Genomic DNA, 17,709 nt, shown 5'->3' on the forward strand with positions numbered 1-17,709 from the left:
AACAATTACCAATCCTAATTGTGCTGGGTAGGCCAGAAGTTTTACATAAAAGGATATGGTATAAAATTTATTACTTCATACTATATTTATAACAAAGTATCTTGCACTAACTGAAAAACAATCTTGACAACAGGAAAAAAGCCTATTAAGACTGGAAGCAGAAAGGATGACTTCTGTTATTAAGTAAAAAATGATGGAACAGAAAATATTTGTAAAATGAATGATTCTGTAGCAAAAATCATGATATAACAGAAAAATATCATATATATTCAATGTATAATCTTCAGTGAGATGCTCTAACCCTATGATATTTATATCCTAAGGTATTCCTTGATTTAAACCTTAACCTGGAAGGTTAAACTGAGTTTACTGATCTTCCTCAAGAAAGTACAAGACTAGGAAAACAAAACTTATTTTTGAGATATATCTTAGAGATATATCATAATCACAATATTTATAATTACAAATAATTACAATAAATGTTATATAATGTTTAACTGGATATACTGGACTGTATATGTAGGAAACATTATTTTTTAGTTCTCCAAAACATGCTTTGTACATTTATGTATTTTGGTCATAGAGGCCACTCACTTCTTATATTGCTAAATGACAATGGAATGAATTACTGATAAAGATGATCATTTCACAGCCCAAGACCACAGAGGAAAAAAGAGAGGAAACACAGAAGGGGGAACCGCATAGATTATGTAATTGTGCCTTTGCCGTGTTTAAAAATATATACACATGGACAAAAAAACCATGATAGAAGAAGTCAAATTGTTATATTTGCCTGAAAGTTAGTATTATTTTGAATCTGAGAATAGCACAGGCATTAGAAATCCCGTAACAATGGAATAGGACTTTAGAATAAGCAAAGCTCCTTTTTTACTTTTTAATTAACATATAATGTATTATTTGCTTCAGAGATACAGGTCTGTGATTCATCAGTCTTACACAATTCACAGCACTCACCATAGCACATACCCTCCCCAATGTCCATAACCCAGCCACTCTATCCCCCCCGCCCCAGCAGCAACCCTGTTTGTTTCCTGAGATTAAGAGTCTCTTATGGTTTGTCTCCCTCCCTGGTCCCATCTTGCTTCATTTTTTCCCTCCTTCCACCCCCACAGCCCCCTTACCCTGCCTCTCAAACTCCTCATATCAGAGATATCATATGATATCTTTCTCTGATTGACTTATTTCAGAATAAGCAAAGCTCTTAATTAAGATAAAGTAAAGGTGTGATTCTTGGGCAAGCTCTCTTTTATGCAAGTTGGCTCCTTCACATGTCACACAGTAAAGATTATTTTATAATTATATTCATACATTTATGTACACTTTAAAAAAGATTTTAAGAACAAAATGCATTGCTAACTACGCTGAAAGGTTTTTTGGTTAGAGCATCTTTCTATAAATTACTGCAATACTTGGATATATGTTTAAATTACCAAATAAACAAAGAAATAACACTGCAGAGAAGTAATTTATTTTTCCTTCTAGAATACGTAAATGATATGTATCCTTTGAGTAGAATTAAAATTCAATGACCGATAATAAGACATTCAATAGAGGGCAATTCAGGAATCTTCCCCTAGATCTCTCGTGAAGATAGTAGTGAACATTGGGTATGCGTGCAGTTGCAATATTCATGTGCATTGACTGATCTGAGGCAAATAAGAATAAACACACTGACGTTTAAGAACCCTGCCACATCCATGACCTCAACTAATTCTGATAACATCACTGTAAGGGTACAATGGCAGAAACTATCATTCCTCTTTTAAATATGCGAATTTAAACCTGAGTTTAAATTACCAGTGATCACATGGTTCTTCTGCGGCAGAACTGGTGCCACCAACTGCACTTTTTTCCTAGTTTGGGGATTTAACTCAATCACAAATTAGTTCAAAATAAATTACAATTACTTTAAAATAATCTAGTAGTTTGATTTGATCCTTCTGTGAGATTGCTCTTGAATTATGTTTTAGATCAAAGGCTCTTTTCATTAAACGATGCTCTGGAGCCATTTCACTGATTATCTAGCTGAACTGTTGAGTAATTGGTTGACCTGTAGCAAACCCACAGAAGTAAAAACAAAGAACAAAATCACTGTGGGAAAGTGGGTGGCACTTAAAATTATAGCTTAAATGATTTATAGTCTAGTTTTTATTTTCCTAACATATGAATTATCTTTGTTCACAAATCTCAAAATGATGTTTCCAAGGTGTGAACTCTTTTGAAAAGTAATTGTTCAAGAAATTCTACTCAGATATGACATTTATCCAGCACATGGAATTGTCTGCTGCTCTAAACAGACCTCAGATTTGGCCACCATTGTTTAGTTATTGAAAGAAGTTAATCAAGATTTAACATTTTATTCAGTTTCCATCATGGCAAGAACAGATATGCCAGAGTTGATAAAACCTCAGTATGAATTTAATTTTAGCAAGCACAACAGAAAAAATAAATGATGGAATATTTGAGCAATGCAGACAAATGGAGAAACGTCTTAAAGCTGGAGGTTTTCCCTGTCCCAGTGATTAAATTTAATGGTAACTCTCTAAGATTTACTGGATGCTTTTGTTGTGGTATTGTATGTTTTGTTATAAAATTTTATTTTGTAATAGGCTACCTGAACATGTTTGTTTTTCTATGTAAAATTAAAGTGTAAAATTTGTGACTAACTCATATATAATAGTCCACCCCAAAACCTAGTATTTTAGCTTTTTATAGAAGTTGTGATGATCTCATTCATGCTGCCCCCAAAGAGAAAACAAGTGAATCAAACTTTAATTGCCAAGGTGCTTCCTAAAAAATGGAAGTTTATAAGATGAATATTAATTTATCTTATTTACATTTTGCCACCAAACATAGAAACTTCGCATTTTACTGTTGGGATTAACAATGTACTAAGCAAAAGGACAAGTAGAAGTTTGTTACATTTCTGAAAGATAATTTTAAAATTCTTGATTCTTAGAAATACTGAATTAGCTTAAATGTGTGAGATCTTAGGAAGCCTGGATGATACATTTGGTTAAGCAACTGACTTTTGGTTTTGACTCAGGTTATGATCTCAGTCAGGGCTGTGAGACTGAGCCCTGAATAGGACTCCACACTCAGCGTGGAGTCTGGTTAAGATTCTCTCTCAGTCTCCCTGTGCCCCTCCCCACTTCCCCTCCCCCTCTCTCAATTAAATAAATAAATCTTTTAAAAAAAAAAGTGTGAGGGGTACCTGGGTGGCTCAGTCAGTTGAGCATCTGACTCAATTTCGGCTCAGGTCATGATCTCAGGGTCCTAAAATCGAGCCCATGTCAGGCTCTGCACTCAGCAAGGAGTTTGCTTGAGATTCTATGTCTTCTTCTTTCTCCACCCCTCTGCACACACCCTCCCCCATGCCTGCTCTCTCTCTAAAATAATCTTTAAAAAAGATTTTTTTAAAGAAGTGTGAGTTCTGGGGCACCTGGGTGGCTCAGTGGGTTAAGCCTCTGCCTTTGGCTCAGGTCATGAGACCAGGGTCCTGGGATTGAGCCCCTCTCTTTACTCAGCAGGGGGCCTGCTTCCGCCTCCCCCTCTGCCTACTTGTGATCTCTCTCTCTTTCTGTCAAATAAATAAATGAAATCTTAAAAAAAAAAAGTGTGAGATCTTACATTTTTTAAAAAACAAGTGAAAACCTGGAATATACAAATATCTAGAAAGAAGACTGATTTCATAATTGAAATAATGGTAAGAGAATTTTGTTCATCCTTTGGTAAGAATGAAATGAATCCATTGTTTTACTCTTATAATTACCTAACAGAATATTATTCATTTATACATTTAATCATTATTCCAGCAATATTTATTGAACATCTATAATGTGCCAGGCACTGTGTTGGGCAGTATACAAGACAATCTTATCAGTACTCAGGAAACTTACATTCTAATAGAAAATTCTATACTTTATAAGGAGCTGTGTTAAGGTTAAGGGTCCTTGCTTTCAGAAAGTGTGCTTACTTTGTTCCTCTCCGCTAGTAATGGGAGAGGTGAGAGTGATCTGGGTAGAATGTTTGAGACTGGGGTCGTGGGGGGTGGAGGAGACAGGGATGCCCAAGTAAGTACTCCAAAAAGGGGGCCTGTCATAATCTATTGTTCATATGCCATGTATCACTGATAAGTTTTCCCCGTGTATGGAAATAAAGTCAACAACCAAAATCCCTAAATAGCAGATGTCTATGTAGCAGATGTGGACTTGTTTTTGTCTCATCATCAACTTATTACCATTAGCTGTAGTAACTCTTCTTCCGCATGATGATGGCAGGCTGCAAGAACAATAGATTAATAAAACCATCTCTCTTCTAATAATATTCTAAAAGTACAGAATACATAAAAGAGTAAAGATTCCAATTGGTTTACCTAGTATTTATTATAGGTTATTCATTATTAACAGGGAGAGGAATAATCTATAGAACAGGATAACAACTCCTTTCCCCCCACCCAAAGTAACTTTCACTGGTCTATTAACAGTTACAGTTTTTACTATTTGGGAAAGCTATGTGATAGGCCTAAGAGGGCACTAGAGGACCAGAAAGTGGTATTATTAGGGACATTTATTAGGTTTATAATGAAAAAGATAATTAAGCCGCTTTATCTTGTAGCTGTATAAAAATATTTATCAGACCTCCTATCTTAACAAGGCCCAAGAGGTCATTACTAGAGTGACCATACATTTTGGTTTTCTTGGGAGAGTCTCGGTTTACAACGTTAAAGGTGTTATTGATGGTGCCACCTTGTCCTTTCAAAAGTGTTACATTTTGGGCAATAAATTATATCATCCTAGTTAAAGCTCACAGAATAGCTGCTTTTTATTCTTTGAACATTTATTTATTTATTTATTTATTTATTTAAAGATTTTATGTATTTGGGGATGCCTGGGTGGCTCAGTCAGTTAAGCATCTGCCTTTAGCTCAGATCATGATCTCAGGGTCCTGGGATTGAGTCTTGCATTGAGGGGGTGGGGGAGGGGCATCCTTGCTCAGCAGGGAGCCTGCTTCTCCTTGTGCCTGCTGCTTCGCCTGCTTGTCCTCTCTCCGTGATGCTGACAAATAAATTATATCTTTAAAAAAAAAAGATTTTATTTATTTGAGAGAGAGAGAGAGAAAGAGCGAAAGCGTGCACATGAGGAGGGGGAGGGGTAGAGAGAGGGGGAAAAGCACACTCCCTGGTGAACTGGGAGCCTAATGAGGGGTTCCTTCATAGATCCTTGGGATCATGACATGAGCTAAAGGCAGACGCTTAACTGACTGAGCCACCCAAGTACCCTATGACTGAGAGATTTTTAAAAAATAGATTTTGAAGGCCAAAGTATAATGAAAGTGATGAGAGCAAATCTTTAAAGAAAGTGTTAAATCACACACATACTTGATAAAAGTACATAACAGATCATATGTTAGAAATAAAGGTATGACTTGCATTGACATATGGTAAAAAACTGTACAGTGGATTAACTGATAGTGTAATTTGGGATATATGGGAAATCTGAAGGGATAAAGATATTTAAATCTGGATCTTCCATGCTGTATATGAGTTGGGCTAAACATTTTAGCTCATGGAATCTCAGCATGCTATAGGTGGAATGGAGTCAAGAAATCATTTCATTCAAGCTTATTAATTTGTGAATGAAAGAACTTATCTGATTAGGGTCACAGAATTCCTTACAAAGTGAAGACTGAGCTTAATGGCTTTTTCTCTCCCCAATCTATTACACAAAGTCTAAATCAATTGTTGGATCATTGTTGAATTTAATATTAAGCAGAATAACACAAGCACTTTCAATTGAAAAAGAAAATTAGCTGTAAGGGAAGTACTTAAGAAGCCAACACTAATCTACCTTCAAACTGTAAAAGTAGCTGGTCTGCAAGTAAGCACCTGAACTGTAATAATTCATAGGGCAGCAAGAGCAAAAGCAGATTGGCTAAACTTACTCTGAACTGGGGCTTGATTTAAAGTTGCACCTTGTGTGTTTGCACAGGTTTATGGGTATGCATGGGGGCACGTGTTTGAAAACAGAAAGGGGAGGGGGACTGGGGAGAATCCAGAGGGAGAAGAGTAAGTTTAGGAGATAAAAGCACATTAAAAGTGGAGAGGTCATTGTGTATTTAAAGCAGCACTTGAACCCTAGAGTTATATGGGGGCAGGGGGAGGGCAGTACCTTTTGTGTTTTAGGCTAAACCTCCTAAATTATCTATAAAAAGTTGATAAGTGATTTCTTGGTTGCTAATTCTTTGAATTTGGAATATATTTTAGAAAAGACACAGAATTAATACCTCAAGCATTTTAATAAAAGAAGTGATAGTAACACAGGCAGCACTAGCTTTGCGAAGTTGTTATGGATTGTAAAATGGACTATTCAAGCTGAAATAGTACAAAGCAATCCTAATAAATGGGAAGAACTAAGGTCATCTGATCGCTTACAAAATTTTTTTGTCAGAATATTAAAAATTCTTTTATTTTCAGTGACTAAATGCAGGGGGAAATAAAAAATGGTAAAACCAGTATTTATTTAATACACTGTAAATTTAAACATTAGTAACATTGAGAATAAATGTTTCATTTGTATTAAAATATATCAAAATTCGTTTCAACAGTACTTGCCTTATTCTCACACACAAATCATGATTAAGGATATCTTTTCTAAGCCTTGTCGAACTGTCATAATCCTCCCTAAGCTTGGATCAGTTGCAGCTATATTAGTTTTTATTGTTGCGTAACTACTTACCACAAACCTAGCTGCTTAGAACAGTCCTCACTTACCTCACTATTCTCCAGGTCCTACATCTGGGCATGTTTGGCTGAGCTGTCTGCTTAGGGTCTCATAGGCCAAAGATAAGTAGTCAGATGTGGTGGCTCTTATCTAAAGGCTTTGGGTAAGAACTAGCTTTCAAGCTCATTCAGAATGTTTACAGAATTCATTCAGTTTCCAGGGGTTTTGGTCTGAGGTTCCCCTTTCCTTGCTACCCATCAGATGGAGGCCAACAGTTCCAAAATGCACCTTCATCCCTTCTCATACGCTTCCCCTTCGTCTTTGAAGCCAGCAATGACGCACTGAATGCTTTCCACACAAATCTCTCTGATGTCTTCTACTACCAGATGGAGAACACTTTGTTTCTGAAGTCCTCACCTGACTGGGTCAAAGTCCAGCTAAATAATCTCCATATTTTAGGGACAACTGACTTGGTGCTTTATTTATCTGCAAAACCCCTTCATAGTGTCAATCAATGTCTGGCTGAATAACCAGGTGGCTAGAATCTCAAGACCATCTTTACAGTTCTGCCTACGGGTGCAGTGGACTCCCTGCCCTCAATATTTTGAAGTATCTCTGAGACCCTTCAGTGTCAAGTATACCAGTAACTTCACTTCCTCTGAGACACCTTTATTCTTTTTGTCACATTTCCTCATTTCTATTGATAATTTTGCCTTCCTTAATTTCCTCTGGCTATGTATCCTGGGTCCCTGGAATATTGGCAGTGTTTTTAGTCCCATGGTCAGCCATCTTCTGATCACATCTGATTGCACTTTCAGTGCACCACCTTGTTTCTTTGCTGCACTGTCACCTACATTGTAATTGTAAGGGTGACAGTGCAGCAAAGAAAACAAAACGACCTGTGGGTTTATCAATGGGAGACAAGGAGAGGAACACAAACACACACTCTGCTGTCTGTATAACTAAGCAGGGACTATTCACCAACAGATTGTGCTCCATGCTGACTCCCCTTCCTTCGTCCCTTTTTTCCAGTTTGATTAAACTGAGGTTTTACCATATCCACTGAGTTTTTAATTTTATTGGCATACATTCTTTTCATTTTGAAAATTTCTATTCCTTTCATTTTCATAACTGCATCATCATTCTCTCCTGTTTCTTGTTCATAATTCCATCCAATAAATTAAGAATTTAATTTATGGCCTTTATATTCTGCATTTAGTAATTCTATTTATGAGAAAGGACTACTGTATCTGTAGAGGTTCAGCAGAAATAATAATTTACCAAATTTGAACTCCTTTCTCCTAATAAATAGAATTATTAAATGCAGAACATGATAGCTATAAGAGAAATCTTTAAAGAAACGGAAGATACTTTCATTGCAAGTTTGTATTTTGTGAGAATGTTGAGGGACCCAAATTCCGTCATGTAGCCAAGAGGTATAGTATCATCTTGGATACGTTATCTTATTTATAATTTTCAGGTAGTTTTCTTGGGTAGCAGGGTAAGTAACTCAGTGATAACAGGGTATGGGTACATATTCCCCAAATAAATGACGATGATGATATTTTTATTATTTTAATTAATTAATTTGACCTCAGGCCATGGCAGAGAATTTCTTATCTGTTCTCTCTCTAGTCAGGAAGGTCTCTAGTTCTTTTACTCTGCCCATTCTTTCAGTAAGGATGCAAAAATTATTTCAGGTATCTTGTATATATATGGAATGGCTTATCTCCTATTTCCATCTGAAAGTTTGATATTTGTGTTTCTTAGTGCACCTCCATTTTCTATTTTTACTTGTATCTTTGGCTTGTGCTCCTGTTTGTGCATTTATAAGGGAAAGCTGGATGTTTTTCTTACTTCCTTGGCAAGAGAGCAAGACTTTTAAGGATCTTTGTTGCAATTTTTTCAGCATTCTGATGTTTTGCATCAAGAAGTCTTTCTCCAATATCCAGACCATATACACATGGAAGTAGAAGTCTAGTTCAACATTTTGGGTATACTTTTTTTTTTTTTTTTAAGATTTTATTTATTTATTTGACAGAGAGAGATCACAAGTAGACAGAGAGGCAGGCAGAGAGAGAGAGGGAAGCAGGCTCCCTGCTGAGCAGAGAGCCCGATGCGGGACTCGATCCCAGGACCCTGAGATCATGACCTGAGCCGAAGGCAGTGGCTTAACCCACTGAGCCACCCAGGCGCCCTATACTTTTTTTTTTATTATTACATATAAATATATCCCTACACAGTATCTATAGCATTAGTTTGCATATTGTTAAGCTTCAAATGACAGGTAGCAAATTTAAGAATATATGTTTAATTAAATATTTTATTTGTGCAGCCCTAGTAATCTTCATTTCTGTACAGTGACTACTTTTAAATGTGTATTTATATAGCTTTCAATTTTTTCCCATTAGAAATAATGCTATAAGAGCTGGACATACTGGAGTATTGGTTATGTTTATGAACTGCTGTAGATATTTTCAGATTGCTTTCCAAAAATATTTTTATCAATTTACAGTCTACCAGCAATGCACAAGGGTTTTAATTGCTCTGAATGCCTATCAGAGTTGATATCATCACCTTTCTTTTTCTCACCATACTGAGTGGTATAAATTGGAATTTCACGTTTTTAGTTTGCATTTCTCTGAACCGAAGTAAACTTTTCACATCTTTTTTTGCCATTTGAATGTGCTCTAGTGAGGTGTTCTTTTACTTTGCCCATTTGTCAACTGTGTAATTATTTTGTTAATAATCTTTTAATAATCTGTGGGGCGCCTGAGTGGCTCAGCTGGTTAAGTGGCTGCCTTCAGCTCAGGTCAGGATCCCAGGTCCTGGGATTTAGCCTCATGTAGGGCTCCCTGCTAGGTGGGGAGCCTGCTTCTTCCACTCCCTCTGCTGCTACCTCTGCTTGTGCTCACTCACTCTGTCAAATAAATAAAATCTTTAAAAAAATAATAATCCTTATCAGTGATAAGAACTGAAGCACTTCTACAAGCATGTCATAGCATTTTGTTGCTGCTTTTTGTAGTATGACAAGGCACAGAAAGTTTTACATTTATGATAATGGTCCAATATGTCAATCTTTTACTATGATGCTTTTAAGAAATTCTCCCTTGCTTACAGATATATACATATACTCCTATATTTCCCTATAAAGTTTTGATTTACTTTTCCATAGTAAGTTTTAAACCCGCATGATAATTTTTGTAGGTTTTAATATGTATTTATGGGTAATCAATTGAAGAACAATATATTGATTTGTAAGCCACTAATTTTAATACATCAGGATTTGGATTTAGTCATGGATCAGAATACCACAAATGTGTTTTTCCACTTAATTCTGAATTCTGTATTCCATTTTCTTTCTACACCAAAACCAAACTATGTAAAATACATGTCAAAAAGATCTTGTCTATTCTTGCACCTTGCTCTTCATATAAATGTTAAAATTAGCTTTTAAGTTTCACAAAAATGTTTGGATTTTTATCAAAATTACTTCCAATTCATCTATTTGGAGTGATGATAATGAACTTCCATTTATTTGGAAGTTCCTATTCCTATCACTTTCCATTTATTTGGATTCCTTCGATATGCCAGAAGAAAATTTTATCATCTTCTCCATAAAACCTTACACTTCTCTTGTCATATTAATTCATAAGACCACCATAATTTTTGTTGCATTATAAATGTAATGTTTAAAAAATTTCTATTACTCTGATTTTGGATATTAAGCTTAATATCCAGCACCTTTACTGTACTCTATCATTACTTCCAGAGGTATGTTCAGAGATTCTATAATATTATCTGTTCAGAAATCAACTGAGAATGAGAAGTTTCTTCCATTCCTACTTTTAATGAGAATCCAAGTATTCACTGTTAAAGAACCTGTGGATTTTTAATATTCTTTATTATTGTATGAAAACTTTTTTAGCCCTTGTTTCTACTGACTAATAAGTATTTTCAAATCAGTAATTGGTGTTGAATTTTAAAACTATTTTTCTGTTATCTGTTGAAATTTTCACAATGCTTTTCTCCAAAGATGATGATTTTCTGAGTCAAAATCTTTCCTTCCTGGATTAACCTAAGTTGTAATAATGTTTATTTTTGATATTTTAAAGGAACTGGGGTTTGCTAACATCTTTATTTTCTTCATTTATCTTCATAATACACTTAGCTTACAATCATTTGTTTTTTGCTGTATTGTCTATAAAATTCTAAACACTAGTGTTTTTCTGTGTATATCTGGGTAGAGATGGGATTAGTTAAATTCTAGATGTATACATTTACTGAAGACAGAAATTTAAATGTTTTTCATTTTTTTGATGTTTTCAAATTCACTGCCTTTAAGTTTTCACTAGCATCTCAATTTTTTCATTATGCTTAACTGTTATTTTTTAGTCCTTTATTAGTTTAAAAATTCTACTGCTTCAATAAAAAGCACTGGATTAGCATCAGAATTCTATTTTTGCTTCTATTGCTTCTGTGTTTTTGTTTTTGATCCACGTATAAATCACTGCTGTTGAACATATTTTCTCATCTCTAAAATGAATTTAGTATTTCCTTTTCAGCTCACGTATGTCCAATGAGGCTCAAGTAACATACGACTGAAAACATTTAAAAAAAACATTTTGAAAAAAATTAGGGGGCAAATGCACCCAAGAATTTATGGGTTTATCTGCAGTTATCTTTTTGAACAAGTGCATAATTTATAACAAATGCTAATGTCCAAAGCATCATGGGCATCTTTTGGAACATGAACGAGAATTAAACAGCTTGCATCCGCCACAGCACAGTGAAACTTCTAGTCTGATGTTACAAGTTATCTCTAGCTGATCTGAGTACCAGTAAGTCACTAACCATGGTAACTTTTGAAGACTAATGTGAAAGGGTATTTTAAATAAAATAAAAATGTTGTGATTTTAGCACATTAATATATTCTCTTCATTTTATAAAATACTTTAAAAAAATTATAGAAACATTTTAAAGTACTTCAGATAGGTCCCAGTGGAAGGCGTTACTGTATTATTACCGTGTGCAAAGAAAGCTCTTCTGGAATCTTTAACTACAGAGCATACTTTATTTTGGGGGTCTTTATCTTCCTCAACATCAAATAACAATTAGGTTCCTGACCTCATGCTACATGCTGTAGTTAAAATGCAGTATCCAGGGAGTTGACAGGTACATGATTTTTTCTTTTTAAATATAAAGATCATTAGTTTGAAAACATGAAAAGAATCTTAAAATTCCTGCACTCAAATGGATCGGGTAAAGCATTGAGAAGATCTTGCAAATAACTCATTTCAGAAAACTAGATTAGCACCAAATACATTAATTCAAATCTAAACATACAAAATAGCATACAAAAGTATTTGCTGCAGTGGCATTTAAATGTTAGGTCACTCAATACCACCATACAGGTCTGTAACATCCCTGAGGTATTTATTGTATTGAGATGTTTTTTCTGATGGCCCCATTTCTATGATAATTTTTATTCATCTAAATATTACTGCCAATCTGGGACTATTTCTTTAAACTAGAACATTTAGCAAATAAGTGACTATGAACAGCACTAAACAACACATACAATTTCTAAGATAAGTAAGTGCTCCAGCTCTGGATTAGGAATTCAAAGGAATAAAAGTTTCTCAGAATTACTCTAAGACAAACTGAAAGATCTAAAAAAAGTTGAGTAAAAGAGAAATGAAAAGTATTGGGAAAAAATGACTTTTAGAAAGGTCAACTCATTTTCTACTATGAACCATTCATTTTCTTGTTTTTTTTTTTTTTTTTTTTTTTAATCATTTGTCTTTTGAGAGCAAGGATATTAGCCTGAAAAAGTGGTAAAATGTATATAGTATCTTGAGTTCCACTTAAATAGAAGTAGCTTTTACAATGGACTTAGTGACAGGCTGGGATTACATTTATTTTACCACCTATTTTATTTTTCACTGGATGCTGCAGAAAGCTAAATTTGTAGATTAAATGGAGAAATAAAGTTGGGCAAAAGTTCCTCTACTTTGATAAAACTCCCATTCAGGAGAAAGTGATTATGATTCAACAGCAATTCAACATTTATTTTACTACATCAATACCTGAAAAACATGCACAATCTTGAAAGATGAACATACAGAGTCTAAATAAAGTCATTTTTTAAAATTTTATTAGTACTGTTTACCAATGGGGAGATGCAGTTTATTTACACCAGCAGCCATAGGGGCAAGGGGAATACACAGTTAGTTAGCAATCTGTATAGGATGGACTACTTATGCAAAAATAATCTCCAAAACAAAGGACAGTGGTGAGCTTCACTACACTTCCCCAATGATCCCAGCATGCGATAATGCCAGGCAATGGCCCCTGGACATGCGGTGGTGGGAACTAATGTATGGAAGAAAAAGCCACAAACCACAAAAATTTGTAAAGAACCCCTTCCCCCTATACACGCACACACACTCAGATACATAATAGAATTACAGGGTGATCAATATACTTAATTGAGGAAGGAAGGATAGGAATTCTGCTGTTAGAGGGAAGATAGGTAGGGAAAGGGAGAGTTCCTAACCACTGTCAACTACATGATAGGGAGCATTCACTCCCCAGAAAAGAAAGGAGTTAGACTGTCCCCTCAGGGTACCTGTTGGACCTAGCCCACCTCATACCCATCCAGGACAGGCCTAGGGCGACTGCCCTAATAAGGGGAGGGCAAAAAAGAAAAAAACAATAACCAAGAGGGAGGTAATATGAACTAACGATTTTTCAAAATTACTTTCCACTTCTTCCTCCTCTAACCAAGAAAATGGCCAGAAAGGAAACAATAATGCCATAATCAGAGCTCCCTCTCTGAAGGAAGAGTGGACCATGACATTACCTTCAGCCTGCTTCCAGGACATTATTTGGAAGCAGGCCAGAGTTTCACTTAAACCCTCCTTTCCCTCTGCATCCCCTTAGAAGGAGATGTCTATAAAGTCAAGGGCAGATAACCCAACATTGTTTTAGCTCTTAACCAAGCTTTAACTTTCTAACAAGTCAGCGCAGTTCTTGAAGACCAATCTGTAACTATACCTCAACCCTGACCAGGACAATTCTAGGTGAAAATGCAATTAATAGACAGTCTTGAGGCCTTATCACTATGGTTCCCTTAATGTCTATATGTAACACAAATCAGCCCACACAGTCCAAAGAGTTCCTTCTGCGATAAGGAAGGATACATGCACAGCAAGCGTTAGAGAAAATAGATTAGGACCCACTACATTAGTCAGCCTTTACTGGTCTGCTTAGGTCCTAAGAGGCAGTATCCAAGTGGAGGTGGGAAGATGTAACTCCTTATGAAGTAAGACACAGCAGGAAGGCATCTAGCAAGGCAGTCCTATAGGAAAATGCTTAGGCATGACACTGCCTTTCATACACAAAAAATTATGTTCTCTTCCCATCTTAATCCCAACAGAGGAACCCACCAGAAAATTCTTCTCTGGATCTCCTAAAAGAACGAGGGGGAAAAAAACAACAACCCAAGAAAAACTTGAAAGAAGCCAAGGACAGGGAAACTGGGTAGGCTTAAGAAGCAGGAGCATCAAGAGAGATGAACTGAAACTGGTCAGTGTGAAAGCAGGGTAGCAGGCAGCACCTGGGGTCGTGAGCTGCACCAGATAGGCAGTGGAGCAGGGGACAGTAGGAACATGGGGCCAAGCCAGACAGATGAGGCTGGGACCCTTACTGGGGCACAGAATGAGGTAAGAAAACATTTCAAATAAAGCAGCACCGTTCCCGCTCACTTTGGGGTTCTCACCCCTCTACACTTCATAAACCCTCAATCAGGGAGTAAAGTGGAGGGTAGTTTTGATATGTGGCTCACATTTCCCATCCTTGCCTATCCCATTCCTGACTTCTGACAACAGAAAGATAGCTCTTGTTGTCAAGAATATCCAAAAGAGACTGAATGGAAGGGGCTGCCCCTCCTGAGGGGCAGAGGTGGTGACAGTCTAGATGTTTACCATAACAGAGCTTTGACTGCCCAAACCAAGAACAGGGGCATTCAATAGGATACTGCAGTCAAATGAGACGACCCAGGCTTGCTCCTTGGCTCCTAGTACTAATACTAACCCATTAACATCAAGGGCAGCTGAAAGAGGTCCCCTCTGGGCTCAGCTTTCAATCACAGTCTCCTGCCCAGCCATTATGCTTTTCTGTAATTCAGGCCTACCCCTGGCATAGGAGGCAGGTAGCGACCTGGCATAATGACCAAGTCAGACACATGGACTGGCTGGGTAGCTAGTAACTCAAGAGTAAGAAAATGACTGCCCCACCAAACTGTTGTTCACAGCATAATATATCCAGATATGAATCTTGCAGTTTAAGAGATCGTGCATAGTTGCAGAAGCCCCTGCTACCTCCTCAAGGGATCATAACTAAATCCTCAGCCTGCCTGGATAACCAAGTTGTCCATTTAATAAGCCTATGCCACTGGGTGGGGTGCAAGACAAAGGGCTCTGTTCAGCAAAAGGTTAGCCCTTGTCCCCAAGTCCGTTCAAGTCACTGTACATGCTGGACCTTTGGGAAACTGGTAGCTTTGACCTTTTCTTCTTGTTGGGAGGCAAGATCACAGAGCTTCCCCTACCAGATTCAGTCGTAATTCTTTTTCTTGGTTTTCCCAAATTGGAACTGTTAATATCCAGATCTCATACCTGACTTTCATCTGTCTTGGAGAAGTCCAAATCAGAGGCTCAGAGATCAGAGGAGCAGTCCCACTGAGGCCCAGTGATTAAGGCCTGACCATCAGCTTTGTCCAAACTGTCAGTTATCCAGAAAGCCCTTGACATCAGGCAGAGAGAAAGGCTGAGGAACCAAAGGATTTATACGCTGGGCACACAGCTGCTCACCTGTGCACTGGGGACAGTACAGGGATCTTGTGCACTTCCTGGTGTAGAGATCAACCTGCATGGCACGGGGCACAGGATGCACAGCTCCTCCTGCCCAGGGTTTCAAAGCTGATCCAGGTAACATACTTATAAAAGGATCCGAATTCCTAAATTCTCCACTTTGGGTGTTTAAAGGCTAGGATGTTCAATGGGAAGTGGGACTTTTGTTTCATTTCTTTCTTTCTTTCTTTTTTTTTTTTTCTTTTTCTTTTTTCTTTTTCTGTTTAGATACCTAACTTCTCCAAACCACAGGACCGGTCTATGTTATTGTCCTGGTCACTCTCTGACTCTCTCATGTTGCAGCTACTGGAATTCTGGGGGTGAGCGTTGCAGCTGCTGATCAGGCCCATTCCCGGATTCTCCAGGAAGGGAGCAAAGCGGGAGGCGGCATGCTCCTTTATCTTCCACTGGCTGAATGCCAAAATCCTTCACGCTACCAGTTTCTGCGAACTCCAGGTAGAAGTAGCCACACTTGACTGCCCGGTGCACCTCAAAGCAGAAGCCCAAACAAGAATCCTCTATTAGGTCTACGTATATCTCCTGAGCGATGGCCTCTAGCTTGTTAGTATCCAGGTTAGCCAACGAAATTTCCTCCATTTTAATTTGTCAACGACTGTGGAGAGGGAGCTCGTATTACTCACAGCAGCACCAGCAGCACCACGTCGGGCTCCTCGGGCCGCGCCTAGGCCTAGAGGCCTGTCAGGGCCGCGTCCTCAGGCGGCGGGGGCGGAGGCGTCCGCGGTGCAGAGGGAGAACGGCAGCAGCAGCCAGCGGCGACTGCTCCGGAACCCCAAGTCCTTCAGTTTCTTCTGGCGTCTCCCGGGGACTGGGACTTTGAGCTCGGGCTGGCCCGGGACTCGCCGCCAAACGGTCTCCGCGCCTCAGCCAACAACCCCGGCCTCTTCCGCTCCCAGGTCCAGGCCTGACCCCGCCTCCCAACTTCCGCTCCTCACAACGCCTGCGCACAAGCTCCGCGCAGACTCCCGGTGCTTAACCGTCCGCGCAGCTTCCTGGGAGTTCTCGCAATTTATGAAAACGATTGCAAAGAACTAAACGGAGCTGACTCTCATTATCTTTAAAGTAAAAGAATTGCAAGGATGCTATTTTATGTTGTTTTACTTGTAAGTTAAAACATCAGTAATGAATTCGGCACACATAATTGATTTCCTCATGAAAATGACGAATAATGCCGTGCACATTTGTGGTATGATCCAAAATACGATTTTAGGAACATTTCTCCGGATACTTTTGAAAATTTGACTTATGTGATTGACTTGTGATCATTTATAGTACTGCCGCGCTTGTCGTTTAAATCCACTAGATGGTGCAAGGCAACAAATTACCATATAGTTTTTCTTTTAATCTTTTTTTTTTTTTTTTTTAATGAAGAACTAGGCACTAAAGACATAATTCACGTATACTGATCCCATGAACCTAAGGCGTTTATCTCATTTATAAGTCCATTAAGTCAGTGTGATCATAAGTAGATCATCATTTACAACTCCAAAATAATGCAAAGAGAAATTTATACATACATTCTCTATTAGAGAGGGAGGAAATGTGAAATATGTTAAATATACTAGGACATTAAGGAAGCTTTTCCTAAAATTATGCAGCTTGAATGTGAGACTAGATCCTGTCTACCTGAGTTTAAATCCTAGATCCAATATTTAACAGTTCCCTATTTCTTCATCTGAATAAATCTAGTCTCTGTTTCATGGTTAAGATGAAATGATGCTGTAAAAAATCCTCATGTGACAGTGCCTTACATGTAAGCAAGCATTCAGTTAATGTCAGCTGTTTTAATGATATTAGTTATGGACTAGAATATATTATAATAAAAAGACTACAGTATTTCCTTCACTTTTTGCTAGTTTTTTGGTCCCTGCCACCACCCCTGAAATAGAGTAGCCTCTTGTTTTTAATAATTTATCAAAAAATAGCTGTAAATAAAGAAAAATGTAAATATATATATATATATATATCTCATCCTATAATTTCTTTCACAGAATAAAGAAAAACATAGACATACATATTTCCAGGCAGATACAAAT

At 37.4% G+C, this 17,709-nt stretch overlaps 1 protein-coding gene across 1 annotated transcript; it reads right to left on the bottom strand.

The window, feature by feature from the left end:
* Positions 1-14,011: 14,011 nt before the first annotated feature.
* Positions 14,012-16,580, bottom strand: ATXN7L3B (ataxin 7 like 3B). The gene has a single exon (XM_032854780.1). The coding sequence runs from the start codon at positions 16,250-16,252 to the stop codon at positions 15,959-15,961; it is 294 nt and encodes a 97-aa protein (XP_032710671.1). The 5' UTR covers positions 16,253-16,580; the 3' UTR covers positions 14,012-15,958.
* Positions 16,581-17,709: the final 1,129 nt, after the last annotated feature.

The sequence above is a fragment of the Lontra canadensis genome, unplaced genomic scaffold (genome assembly GCF_010015895.1).
Source record: "Lontra canadensis isolate GAN:19392208 unplaced genomic scaffold, GSC_riverotter_1.0 scaffold9, whole genome shotgun sequence".
Lineage (NCBI taxonomy): Eukaryota > Metazoa > Chordata > Mammalia > Carnivora > Mustelidae > Lontra > Lontra canadensis.